Genomic DNA, 15,059 nt, shown 5'->3' with positions numbered 1-15,059 from the left:
ATATAGAAACAAAAAAGTTCACACACTCCACCAAAAATTGGAGCTTCAGTAAAAAAAAAAAAAAAAAAAAAATGTAAAAATAGTACAAGTAAATAGTGAAAACTGAGAGTTATAATTCATTGCCATTCTTTCTCATTATATGAATTACCAAAATTCACACAGACTATCTAAAAATTATACAGAGATTCCAAATTAAGGAAATAAATTTTCAAACAGTCATTCTTTTAATACCTGGTAGGCGTCATGTGTTTCAATGAGTTCCATACTTTGTGGGTAGATTTCTGGGAATACATTAATACTCAGGTAACTGACAACCTCAATTTCCTTTATTAAAAAAAACTGATGATGACAATGAAGATGGTGATGATGATGATGATCAGGGCTAGGATTTCTATATAAATAGATGTTATTTTTTTACATTAGTTAAAAGTTAAAATTTCTTTGTGTGTTTACAAGTTAGGATATTAGGAGTGGTTTAAGACACATTCAATTTTCCATATTTGTCCATATTTTGGAGTCAAGTACATATTTTAATATACTTTAGCTAAACTTGCATATCTTTACGTAACTAAATATTATATTTAAAATATGTTCCATGTTTTAAGGTCAGATAATTCTTTAAAACTTATTTTAATAGCATATGTATTTCAAAGCTGGATTCTTGAATTTCTATGGAATGTTGAAAACAAGCTGGGTGGTATGAACATTATTTTGCTTACTGGTGGGCCTCTGTTTTGGCCTTGTTAGTCAACCCCCATGACAACAGAATTCCTTATATCTCACAACAGCATGTTTGCTCCAGGCAATTAGTAGAAAATTTGCAACAATTAGGTTGACCTGTTCTATTCAGTACTCTACGAATCATCAACAGTCGTGTATGAGCTTCGAGTGCATCTTCAGTGTGGTTTATATATACTCTCATGCTCAGAAATTAAGGATAATGCTGATACATGGTGAAACAACGCTATGGTGGGCGGTTTGCGGTTTTAAATCACCTCAGGGTATGACCATGTGGTGCATTTGACCTGGGGTCGTCGCACGGTGGCATTGGCAGCAGTCCAAATACGCAGAGGTGTGTTGGTGCATGTCAGAGTACCGTGCAGCGAGTAAGTGTGCAGATGTTTTCAGACGTGCTAATGGTGACTGTGTGGTGAAAATGGCTCAACGAACACATATTGATGACGTTATGAGGGGTAGAATAATAGGGCGACTGGAGGCTGGTCAAACACAGCAGGTCGTAGCACGGGTCCTCTGTGTTCCACAAAGTGTGATGTCAAGATTATGGCAATGATTCCAGCAGACAGGAAACATGTCCAGGTGCTACAGTACGGGACATCCGCAGTGTACAACACCACAAGAAGACCGATATTTCACCATCAGTGCCCGCAGACGGCCACGGAGTACTGCAAGTAGCCTTGCTCAGGACTTTGCCACAGCCACTGGAACACTTGTCTCCAGACACATAGTCTACAGATGACTGAACAGACATGGTTTATTCGCCCGGAGACCTGCAAGGTGCATTCCACTGACCCCTGTTCACAGGAGAGCCCATAAAGCCTGGTGTCAAGAACACAGTACATGGTCATTGGAACAGTGGTCCCAGGTTATGCTCACGGACGAGTCCAGGTATAGTCTGAACAGTGATTCTCACCGGGTTCTCATCTGGCACTAACCAGGAACCAGATACTAACCCCGTAATGTTCTTGAAATGGACCTGTATGGAGGTAGTGGTTTGATGGTGTGGGGTGGGATTAGGATTGGTGCACGTACACCCCTGTATGTCTTTGACAGAGGAACCGTAACAGTTCAGGTGTATTGGGACGTCATTTTGCAGCAGTATGTCCGCCTTTTCAGGGGTGCAGTGGGTCCCACCTTCCTCCTGATGGATGATAACGCACGGCCCCACCGAGCTGCCATCGTGGAGGAGTACCGTGAAGCAGAAGATATCCAGCGAATGGAGTGGCCTGCCTGTTCTCCAGACCTAAACCCCATCGAGCACGACTGTGATGCTCTCGGTCGATGTATCACCGCACGTCTTCAAACCCCTAGGACACTTAAGGAGCTCCGACAGGCACTGGTGCAAGAATGGGAGCCTATAACCCAGCAGCTGCTCGACCACCTGATCCAGAGTATGCCAACCCGTTGTGCAGCCTTTGTACGTGTGCATGGTGATCATATCCCGTATTGATGTCGGGGTACATGTGCACAAAACAGTGGCATTTTGTAGCACATGTGTTTTGGGACGGTTTTCTCAACTTATCACCAATACCGTGGACTTGCAGATATGTTTTGTTTGTGTTCACTATGTGCCTATGCCAGTTTTGTGTAGTGCCACGTTGTGTGGCACCACAATATGCAATTATCCTTAATTTATGAGCATGAGTGTAGTTAAAATGCCACCAGATCGTAAGTCCTTATCTATAAAATTATGATTGTATGTAAATGATTTTCTGAATGAAGGATTATTAACAGTTGGTAAAGTAATTTTTTTGTAATGCCTGCCAGAAAACTGTCTAGTTCTCAGCGATTTCTAGAACAATACATTTTGACAGGAAAAAAAAGCAAGGCCAACAATAAGTTTAAAAGCAAGGAAAAACAGATATTTCTATCAAATATACAAATGAATGTGAAAAAGTGAATTTAGTAAGGACCTTTCCAACACGGATAATCCACTCTACAAGTTAAACAACCCTTACTACAAGGATTTCCTCAAAAAATACACAGTACAGAGTATACCAGACCAGTCAACGTTAAGGAAGAACTATGCACCAATGATCTATGAAGAAACGCTGGGAGAAATAAATCTATGCAAGACACTCCAATATGGGTATCACTTGAGACGGCAGACAGTGCAGGGAGAATGATGGGGGAACGTCATCTGTTTAATGAATGGCTGAGCCTTGTGAATCTATTCAATTAACATGCAAGGTCCTGGGTTTTTTCTCTCATTTATAAACTGTCAAATTGTGTTTAATGATCCAACTAATCGATACATAATTGACAATTTGACTATTGTGTTTAATTATCCTCCTAATCAATAAATAATTGACAATTTGTCAAAAGTTCAACCATCAACACGGATCAAACATGAGATTTATAGTGTGTAATGCAAAGTCCTGGATACATGTAACAAGAGCATAGCCAAATTGTTCAATGACGCCATGGCAATTCTATTGATGTTTCCGAGTGTTGCAACTCCATATATTGTCGAAATGGTGAAGCATTCAAAGTAATATATCCCAAGATGATTCACTTCACTTGCGGAGCCCATCCCCTTCTTCATTGTGCAGGACTTATTCAAGCTGGCTGCCCTATAGTGGACCTCTTCATATCTTCAATGAAGAAAGTGTTTTCAAAGGTTCTTCGCAGGATTTTGATTCGAGAGACATGTACTTTAATATGTCGCTGCCATCCAAACCAATCATAACTCGACGGGGAACGTGGTTAGAGGCAGTAGCATACTGTGCAATTAACACTGAAGCCATTGAGAATCTGTTAAGTGTTCTACACTGACAGTGCTGCTTCAATTGAATCTGCAAAGTCAGTTGTTAGTGACAAAACAGTGAAAAATGACATATCTTACATCCAAGCAAAATTAAATGCTCTCGAAAACCAAGAAACCACTCTACCCAAAAGCCTTGCTACTATAAAGGAAGCGATTGAACATCTCAACTGCTACAGTGGAAAATTGGAGAAGTCGCAAAAGTTAAACACAGTGCTAGCCAAGAATCCAAGATACAGTGATAATGTATGTGAAATATCAGTGCAATTTTAAGTGTGGAACTAGATCTGGATTTATCTCCTGAAGATGTTGCAAGGTTTAGAATGGTCCTTGTAACTTTTTGTGATGTTGAGTCGAGTTTCAGCGAGTACAAAGCAATTGTAAGAGACAACAGACGCAGTTTCACTTTTGAAAATTTAAAAAAGTGTTTTGTGACCCACTGCTTAGCAAACAGGCAATTGTCATTAAAAGATTAAGATGTGTCCCCCAACCAAAATTTTTATATATATATATATATATATATATATGTAGCAACAGCTCAAAATAAAATCCCAATTATATATGTAACAGGTTAAACTTTCCTTCAAATTATTGTGTGGCATGTATGTAGTTCATATTTTACTCAATATTTCGAGAATTTTAGCCATTTTTATTGCATATAAATCCTAGCCCTGATAATATTATTGTATAGGCAAAGTCCCAGTCGGTTCCGGGATTTTAGCCGAGTTTAATTCATTCCTCTGGCTCGGGTGCAGGGTATTTGTATTTACATTAATAGATATCTACATTTATAACATCACACTACCAACCATCAGAGAAACACAATAGTGAATACATCCTCTTTCCCACATAGAGAGTCATAAAACTGTGCTTAATCTATACAATGCCAACCCCAGATAACTGTGAATCGAAGGTCAGGATTTTATTATTACTTTATTTTAGTCAAAGCCATTCCTTTTCAGTTTCGACTCAGTTGATTTATGACTGTTAGGTTCTTCAGTCTGTCGAAACTAATATAGGAAACATCTGTAAAAGAAAACAACAGCTTACACCCGAAAAAGCAACTTAATGTATAATGTAACTATTTAAAATAGTTTATTTGAATCCGCCTTGATCAATACACTCATTAAATGAAAGAAAAACTATTTATTAAACCAAACATGTTTCGGGAAATCTCAACTATTTAAGGAGCAAAAAGAAGAAAAGAAGAAAAACTTGAAGATCCTAAATTTATATAGTATTCTCATTCAGTTCAACCAAAATTTTATGTATTGATCATTTTTATAATATTTCTTTTTACTCTTTGATATGGTGTATTAGGACAATACTTCTTTAAATTGTAAAACAAAAGATTGTGTGTTAATGTTTTGTTCTTTGATCTGACCACTGGGGAAGGAAATGGTTGAGATTTCCCGAAACATGTTTGGTTTAATAAATAGTTTTTCTTTCATTTAATGAGTGTATTGATCAAGGCGGATTCAAATAAACTATTTTAATTAGTTACATTATACATTCAGACTAGTCAATACGGACCAAACACAATATTAACCTATCATGGTTAAGTTTACTAACAAAAAGCAACATAATTCATGTTTTCTTTTTCAGGTATTTTCTAAGTTTAATTTATACATAAATTAGTTTTGACAGACTGAAGAACCTAACAGTTGTAAATTAAAGATCAGAAAGAAGAAAGATCTATGATCTAAGATATGTATGCAGACATTTGTATTTGACACCATTTAGGCTGCCTGCCTGTCAAATTTGGCATTCCGTTTTAATCTACCCAATGGCGGACAAACAAACTCAATTGGATGACCTATTGTTGAGTTTTAATACATTTTGTTGGCAAATATATCACCAGATCTTTTACAGGCTGACATAATGCAACAGAGGGGCTGCCAGGTCGAGGCAGTAAAGGTGTGCTCGGTTCATCCAGAAGTACGTGGGTTCTATTCCCTGTCAGGAAGTCAAAACATTTCAGCCACTAGATTTCCACTTTTGGAGGTGCACACAGCCCTGAGGATCACTCAGCCTTCACCAAAAATAAGTACCAGGTTAAATCCAGGGAGCAAAGGCGGCTGGGCATAGAGCTATCCATCCTACTCCAGCAAGTGCTGAGGTTACGGATAGTGGAAGCATTTATCTTCCACCCCTCCAAGGGCCTTCATGGCCTGTACAGAGATGGCTTTGCTTTGTTATAGTGCAACATGGAATGCCAAATGGACATTCTCCCAACCATAAAAAACCTAACTTTGCTTGTCTTCAATGCCTGGTCTTGGAATATGGAGGCCAACATTCAACCACTGATCCACAGAGGGAATCTAACAGAAACGATAAACCCAACCTCATCATTAATATTCAAAACAGTATGGTAGAGATGCTGTTAAAGTTTCTCAATTTTGATGTTCCTTTTTATTCTAGGCAGTTTTTGGCTGAGTTTTGTCAGGTAAACACCGAATGTGTCCACGATCTTTTACATGCAGACATCGTATATTATTGTGAATTCTGCTGAATGGTGTCAACCACAAACACTAGAAATATGTCAACTGAAATATGAAGAGGAACATATAATAGGATAAACACAATGACAGGTCATGCTGGAAGAGAGAGCAACAGAAAAGGAGAGTAGGACAAACATGAAAACACAAAGGACAAGGAGAGTCTCCATCTTGAAGATGACAGGCTCTCCCTCCCCATCAATCCCAATTCTTAAATACATTTCTTCTCAGACCCTGACAAGCTTGTTTCCACTTCCCAGCTTCATCAAGAGAGCAGAATTTAACAATACTGTTAAAGGGGACATCTAGTCTTTTACTGTCTCTATTATCTTTTTCTTTTTATCTCTTCCCCTACCTGTGTTTATCCAACTTTCTTCTTGTCCCACATTCCCACCATCAAGACTGAACATTATCAAAGAGATCTCTCAATGAGTGTGAAGACCATCCTCCTCATAAATTTGGAATCTCTGTGAAATACACAAATAACTTAGGCAAGCTAAGAACTTGTCAAGCTAGCCATCAGTAGCTCCATCTTGTTAAGAAAATTCTTACCCTCCATCTTGTCCCAGCGTACCTCTTTAAAACTACCACCCAGGTTCTCCCATTTTCGTTCCTTCACCAACTGGCCAGGGAAGAAGTCCTTGCGTGGAGACTGGGCGATGGCTACTTGAACACCAGTGTGGGGCTCGCATCGAACTGCAATCAATCTTACAGAGCAAGAAAATATAAGATCACAGATTTCATGATAATAACCTGTATTTTTTCATAGAAAGTATTCCTTAACAATAGTTTGTGTATGTGCCAAGTTTAGTACAGTTAAAAATTCTTACAGCTAGACAGTACTTACAATACCAATACGGTGAAATTCTGATGACATGCTCCTGCTTAACACACTCAGGTCCAAGCCCATATTTTGTACTTGTACTCAGAGTCTAAGCAATTTTAGTGATTTTCAAAAAATTCCTGCTTTTATTTTTACCTACTCAATGGATTAAACAATAATTTCAACCTATTTGTTTCTCTATTAAAGTTAAATACAGATTATTGAAGTGATATAAGCTACATATAAACTAATTTTTGCTACCTACTGCTTAATTCATAAGCTATCATATTGTTTTGTGGTGTGCTAAATCATATCTCTTACCGACATTTTCATTACAAACCCTAGAACTAATCCCTGAAAATTTATATTCAAACTGCTGCAATTTAGGCCTACTCAGAATTATTTATGATACATAACCTTCGAACACATGAGGAGTAACCTCCCAATTCATCTATTTCATCATGAGAGTTGTTTATATTGCCTTCTGCATTAACTTATTTCATTTATTTAGTCATCTCCTAGCATTTTTCATGCCTACAAATATAAGAGTAGATGATACATTACACTCTACAAGGCATTTTTAACTCTTGAAAAATAAAATGAAACACTGCTATCAAGTGCCATCTAACAACAAAACTTGTAACTACATATTCCCACACACATGTGGCTATAACCAAGCTCGTCAAAATTGCAGGTAGGGACTATAAATTAAATCCTATTCTTCAGCCCGGAGAAATTACGGGCTCAGACAATTTTGGAAGAACAAAACTCCGAAGAATTTACAGGCATGGAAGCTAGAGTCTTAACACACTATCCCACACAAGACACATTTTTTTCATCAAGTCCCTGGACATGTCATAGAGGTATATTATATATCTTCCTCCAACATTTGCACCGAGTGAGTTGGCCAGTGCAGTTAGGGGCACGCAGCTGCGAGCTTGCATTCGGGAGATTGTGGGTTTGAACCCTACTGTCGGCAGCCCTGAAGATGGTTTTCCGTGGTTTCCCCACTTTCACACCAGGCAAATGCTGGAGATGTACCTTAATTAAGGCCACAGCTGCTTCCTTCCAACCCATCATTGCTATAAGCAACGTAAAGCAAAATTGAAAAAAAAAAAAAAAAAAATTCAGGATGCTACAAGGACAAAGAATACCATAACCAATAGATTTATTTATTTTATTTTAACTTTTTAGCCAACAGAGGACTACTTAGTCAGGTTTATGGAGGTTTTTCTTCTTTTTGTCAACCCAATACTGTTTCATCCTTTCTGAACGTAATTTTCTTTCTGCTTCTGGAATCACTCTTCCTATATTTTGCTTGCTGATTTTTGTCTGTAGTCTAGTGTGTTTATTTTTCAATATTTTGAGTGTATTGGTTTTGTATTTTAAATCTTCTACTGTAATATGCAACTCTCTCACAACTTTAAATTCTGTGATCCATCTAATATTCTTACTTTTACTCTTTCATAATTTTTCTATTATTTTTCTACTGATTCTGTTTTCTGATGACCATATTAGATGGCCTAAGAATGATATTAGTTTATTTTTCATTGAGCTAGTCACAGGCTCTATTTCTTTATAAACTGTCTCATTGGAAGCTAGTCTCCAGACTCCGTTTACTTGATCATTTTTATTTAAACAGGTCCTCACTATTCACCTTTCTAACTTGAGTACTCTATTGCAACTGTGTTTGTTGTTTTGAATAATGTTTCGCTTGCATCATTATTATTATTATTATTATTATTATTATTATTATTATTATTATTATTATTATTATACAGAAATTGAAACATCCAGAAGTATTGACGTCCGAAACGGGGGAGGAGCCTACGGTCAGCTGTTTCCAATATGGCGGCGAGATAGTGACGGGAAATAAACACGACAGTGATCGGGTGTACGTCTGTAGGATTTATTAAGTGTTCAAAATGTCTTTGGTGTCATGTGCGCAACTGTTGAGAGTTGTCGGAGATTTCACGCGTCCATTAGTGGAAGGGGAAGAAATATTCAAGCGTAATTACTTGATATGTGTAGGTAAAAAGTTTGAAACAGAAGATGAAACTGTTGTAGCGTTGTGTTTACAATCATCCCACATCGATTCAAAACCCCACAAAGTTAATGTTGTCTTGAACAAAGGGAGTGAAAATGTGAAGTGCAACTGTACATGTAAAGCGGGTTTGTCAGAGAAATGTTACCGTTGACACGCTAATGCACCTTAACAGTTAAGCTACTGTAATTTTCCACTATTAGAGGTTATGGAGTAATTTCTGGTTGATTTGGTCCATGCCAAAGCCTTAGCCAGGTGACGGGGAGTTACCTGTCTTGTAAACTGTAATCTTGGGGAAGAAATAAAATAATAATTCTACTAAGTAAATGTTGTAAAGCATATAAATAATAGGCTTTATACAGGCTTGTGTTGGAACAGCCCACATCCTAATCTTAATATTCTTCCATTTTTACCATCAGCACAAAAGTTAGAACTTAGAACCGACAATAATAAGTATAAAAATTATAACTACCTACAGAATATGCAGAGCAAAGTTTAAAAATTATAATTAAAGAATACTATAACCTCTACAGTCACAGCTGTTTGGGGTTGAAGAATACTTGGTTTGTCCAATTCTACCAAATAATTAGGTTATGGCTTCTAATTTATGATAATCGGGCGAGTTGGCCGTGCGGTTAGGAGCGTGCAGCTGTGAGCTCGCATCCGGGAGATAGTGGGTTCGAACCCCACTGTCGGCAGCCCTGAAGATGGTTTTCCGTGGTTTCCCAAATGATGGGGCTGTACCTTAATTAAGGCGACGGCCGCTTCCTTCCCATTCCTAGACCTTTCCTGTCCCATCGTCGCTATAGGACCTATCTGTGTCGGTGTGACGTAAAACAAATAGCCAAAAAAAAGCTAATTTATGATGGCAAAATACTACGTATTTTCTTTCATTGAAAGAAGTATTTTATAGACAATTTAAATGCAGTGTTTAATTACTACCAGTTAAAGATATTACTCACACGTAGATAGTTAATTTACTGTCTGCTGTTACACATATGAAGAAGTTTACAAAGAACGGATTACATTCTATGTGCGGCACAGAAGTATTAGGCTACAACTTTATCAGTATTTTTGATGTGGCTAAATCTTTGTGAATACAAATTAGAGACAATAACTATCAATGAGTACAATAAACAGTACCGGTACCTACGCTGTGGAAAGAAGTCGTCTTCACGAGAATGCAGACTGCACACTGTCATGTATCGCGTAACGCGTTTCCAATTCACAGCGCGGAAGACCATCTTTCTCTCTGAACTTTTTGTACAGGAAAGTAGTGAAGAGATTTCGCATCCGTTTTATACGATTTGCAACCGTATACAGAGCAGTACCTCCTCAAATTTGACAATTTTCTTTCTATTTCCATCACGACGTCAATGCTTCGCCATGTACACATAAAGCTCACCAGTCACTATGTTGCAGCTTCAACATTCTTCCGCGTGGCTGCGCCATCCAACTTTTCTGACGTCAATAAAGTATCTCGGAGTGACACTTGATACCAAACTTACTTTTTGGGATCATATCAAACGGGTGACAGATAAGGCGGTGAAAACAACGGATGCGCTGAGTAGATTAATGAGCAACGTTAAAGGTCCGAAGTCTAGCAAACGACGACTTCTGATGTCGATAGTTCACTCGACACTTCTATATGGTGCCGAAGTCTGGGCTGAATCTCTGAAGTTTGAAAAATACCGGCGAAGGATAGCTGCGGTACAGCGGAGATCAGCTTTGCGTATTACAAGCGCGTATCGCACAGTATCCGAACCTGCGGTCCTTACGATAGCAGCGGTAGCACCAATTGATTTACTTGCCTTAGAGAGACAGGAAGTCTGGCGAACTCACGGAGAGCTCGGAAAGAAGCGCGCTAAGGAGCTAGCTTATAGGCAACGAATGGAGCGGTGGCAGCAAAGATGGGAGGAAGATCCTCGAGGAAAATGGACTAAGCGGCTGATACCACGCCTAGCTGATTGGGTTGCCCGAGTTCATGGCGAGGTTAACTTTTACATTACGCAACTATTGACGGGTCACGGATACTTCCGTAAATTTCTACATAGAGTAGGTAGAGCGAACGACTCGGCGTGTATTTATTGCAATGATATAGACGATGTATTTCATACATTTTTCGTTTGTTATCATTGGTCAACTCAGAGAAGATGTTTATATACTGAGCAAGGAGAGTTGACGCCAGAAACTATTGTGCAGGCGATGCTACGAAACCAAGAATCTTGGGATCAGATAGCAGTATATGTAGAAGGCATCCTGCGTCAGAAAAAGAGAGATATGAATGCTCATGAACAGCAGTAAGGAGAAATAAGGAAGAAGAAACCTAACAAATTAGCACGACACCGCCCTGAAGTAATGCGAGAGCGGTTCCGGGGCGGAGATATACGTCGTGGGAAAAGGGTGTGTGGGTTTTAGTGAGTAGGAATCTCACACGCTTGTGAAGTGCGGACCCTCACAAGTGTCTAATGAAAGATTTCCCACACTTCCCTCGTAAAAAAAAAAAAAAAAAAAAAAAAATTATTATTATTATTATTATTATTATTATTTATATTAATGAAATAGGGTAGCTGCAAGATGTCTATAGGTGTAGTTTCTGAAGACTGCTATAGACTCCTTTAATGCAACCGTCACAAAACTTACCTCATATATTGTGCTCCTGCCTATTATGCTTCATTTTAAGAATATTTTCAATTTATTTTCATTAATGCCTGTTACTTTTTCTAATTAAGATCATTAATCTGTGAAATATTCCACCCTTTACTTGCTGGTTTGGCAAAGTATTGGCCTCATTACCTGCTCTCTTTCAGCCTATACCTTTGTACAGAACAAAACCGTGACCTCTCAGTTGTTACCCCTTCTCTTTCACACTGACATTCCAATTCCATAGCACTGGAAAATTTTACTTGTCCCTTTCATGACATCCTTAGTGTATTAAAGTATCTGTGTGATAAAAATTAGTGTTAAAATTACTTCAGAGATTCTTTAACAAGATGGAATCAAGAAAATCATGCCACTGAGGACAAAGAGAATGAAGAAGGCTACTCAGTTGAACCGGTTCCCATACAGCAAAATGTCCTTGCAACGATGCCAGTAATGCAGCATTTTATCAGTGTTACTGATGATATGCCAATGAGTGTAAATTCATTGTGAAACTGTATAGAAAATATTATCTGTTGTTCAGGTTTGCATACAAAACAGATGATGATTAACAAGTTTTTCTCTGTATGAATAAGTGTAGTAGGGCTATGTCATAAATAGGTCTAGTATTATAAATCCAGATTTCATGTAAGCTTAGTCTTTTTGGCAGCCTCCAAATGGGGAAAGCAGAAATAAATGAATTTCACTCTCTTCTGACATATAGTACATATTGAATTTACAAAATCGTGTACACAATAAAAATGCTAAAAGAAGTGAACATTCTATATCTAATATATAAGTAATAATAATAACAACGTAAACGTTTCCACCTTTTCAATACTAAAATATATTCACAAAATTATAAATTACACGGTACTAGTTTCGACCCATCTAGGGGTCATCATCAGCCGTATTGGAGCAAAGATCACTTTTGCCGAAATCCTAAGAAAATGTTATTTTAAAGAATAACAAGTGAAATGAGATGTTATTATGGTAATAGTTAATAATACAAGGAATATACATACTAAGAGGTTTTTAACAAAGAATAAAGTATAAATGGGGTGTTGTAAAAATTATAATCATGGAAATCAGTAAGTTCTTGTATTGAAATGACATATATAAAATTATATATGGCTTAGGAAGAGGGCTTAAGGTGGGGCTGAAGGGTGCGGGAGAAAGTGTAATTGTCTTGGGAAAGTACCTTTGATTAAATTTAGGATTGAGTTTAGGATGGCTGCATTATTGTTTCTGAGGAAAGTGATAAATAGATCGAAGAGTATGTTGGGTTTCTCTGAGATTTCATTGAGATTGTGACTGGCATTAAAGTATTGGTCTAGGTGTATGTAGTAATTTTCCATTATGTTGAGCAAAGGGCCCTTGTTTGCTAATACGAGGATGTCCATGTCTTGTTCAATATTGGTGAAATTATGGTTATAATCTTGCACGTGTTGGCCGATGGCTGAAAACCTGTTGTATTTTATTGCGTTAGTGTGCTCGTGGTATCTGATAATGAAGTTTCTCCCGGTTTGCCCGATGTAGGTTTTTTTACAGGTGGTACATTTGATCCTATAAACTCCTGATTTTAAAAAACTGCTGGTCTTGTTGATGTGTGAAGTATTGTATAAAACGTTCATGTTCTTATTGTTGGTTTTGAAGGCTATTTTAACGCCTTGTTTCTTAAAGATGTTGGTTAACTTGTAGATGTCATTGTTGAACGTGAAGGTGGAAAATGTTAGAGGTTTGGTTATTTCTTTTTTGAGGGTAGTTTTTGGGCGATGTTTGTGTTCATTGATTATCTTTTCTATAAAATGATTGCTGAAGCCGTTGAATTTTGCGATTCCGCGGATTGTGTTGAGTTCGTTTTTTAGATCTTTATTGGACATAGGTATGCTGAAGGCTCGGTGAACTAGGCTGTTGTATGTGGCTCGTTTGTGGGACTGTGGGTGCACTGAATCTTGGCGAAAAAATTGCTGAACAAAAGCGCATATACGCCCTCAAGAAGAAAATTAAAGACAATGAACTCATCGTAACCAAAGCTGACAAAGGCAATGCAACAGTTATCATGGATAAAAAAGTATATACTGAAAAAACAAAAAACTTTTTCACAGACAGCTCATTTTCCATAATCAACACTTTAAGCAAGTAGTTTCTGTTAGGCACATAAATGAGCGAATGATGTGGGTAGATTTGTCAGTTGCAGGAATTAGGACTAGAATTGTGTCCGTGTATTCACCATGTGAGGGTGCAGATGAGGATGAAGTGGACAAGTTTTATGAAGCATTGAGTGACATCGTGGTCAGGGTCAACAGCAAGGATAGAACAGTGCTAATGGGCGATTTCAATGAGAGAGTTGGGAATAGAATTGAAGGATACGAAAAGGTGATTGGTAAATGTGGGGAAGATATGGAAGCTAATGGGAATGGGAAGCGTTTGCTGGACGTCTGTGCTAGTATAGGCTTAGCTGTTACGAATACATTCTTCAAGCATAGGCTATTCACCGCTACACATGGGAGGCCAGGGGTACCAGATCCATAATAGACTATATCTTAACAGACTTTGAATTCAGGAAATCTGTTAGGAATGTACGAGTTTGTCACCGGTTGGTGGGACGGAGAACTGAAACTACTGTGTGTTTGGAAATGTAAATTTTAATTTTTTTTATTTGTCTGAAGGATTTAATTTTTTTTGCAACTCTGAACTCTACTGGAATTTTGTGTAACTGAAATATGTTTGTAAATTTTTTTTAAATTATGGAAACATCAAGAAACATTGAACTGTATGAACATTTCAACATTTAGTTTAATTCCTTTTGTGTTTCATTATTTCTTCGCTTAATGTCATTTTAAAGTTTAATTTGATGTGTCCGAGTTTACCCTAAGTTCCAATTGCCGTAGTTTCTATTCCTGTAAGTGTTCCCTGTATTTGGTTTATATGAATTCTCCGCCACTGCGTCATATTTCTACCTCATTATTCATATTATTATGTATTATATTTCTATATTATTGTTATTTACTATTTCTATGATTATTTTTATTTATGTACGCGCTCTAAGTCGCGCGGTTACATTTGATATCAGAGCGTGTGTTACGGAAAGGAGCGAAGGCTTACAATGATCATCCTCGGCTAACTTTTCTAAAATTAATTTTAAATTTTTTAAGTTTGAATATAGGTTGTATGTGTTCCGTGTGTGTTCTTAATTCCCGCTTTTGTTTTCGTGATTCTTGCGCGAGTTCATCTCACCACGTGTTTTCGTTCCGCGATGTGCAGTCTTGTGTTACGGTACTGTGTTTCTCTTGTAATTAACGGTTGGAGGAAATAGTGCGTCACTATTTGTAACAAGTTTTTGGTTTCGTTAATTTCAATAAATTTTCCTGTGTGGCAAGATTTTGCTTGACCACGTGTTTTGTAGTAAAGTGATATCTTCACATTTCGTGTGCTGTGTTCGCTTTCCGAAAGTCTTCTTTGATAAATTTCAATATGTTTGATTATGTCAAGTTTTTTTTTTCGATTCGTGTGTTTTCATCGTAACACCCGCGGGATTACTTGTGGCTT

The 15,059-nt window shown here is 37.7% G+C and overlaps 1 protein-coding gene across 1 annotated transcript in view; it reads right to left on the bottom strand.

The window, feature by feature from the left end:
• Positions 1–5,880: 5,880 nt before the first annotated feature.
• Positions 5,881–15,059, bottom strand: part of MED17 (mediator complex subunit 17) — a 139,405-nt gene continuing 130,226 nt past the window's right edge. Inside the window, exon 10 of the mRNA XM_067153568.2 lies at positions 5,881–6,707. Within this exon, the coding sequence (XP_067009669.1) occupies positions 6,497–6,707 (211 nt within the window). The 3' untranslated portion in view covers positions 5,881–6,496. The remainder of the gene's footprint in view (positions 6,708–15,059) is intronic.

Source organism: Anabrus simplex, chromosome 9 (genome assembly GCF_040414725.1).
Source record: "Anabrus simplex isolate iqAnaSimp1 chromosome 9, ASM4041472v1, whole genome shotgun sequence".
In the NCBI taxonomy this organism is placed as follows: domain Eukaryota; kingdom Metazoa; phylum Arthropoda; class Insecta; order Orthoptera; family Tettigoniidae; genus Anabrus; species Anabrus simplex.
The sequence above is the reverse complement of the archived record's forward strand: the minus strand, read 5'-3'. Positions and strand labels throughout refer to the sequence as shown.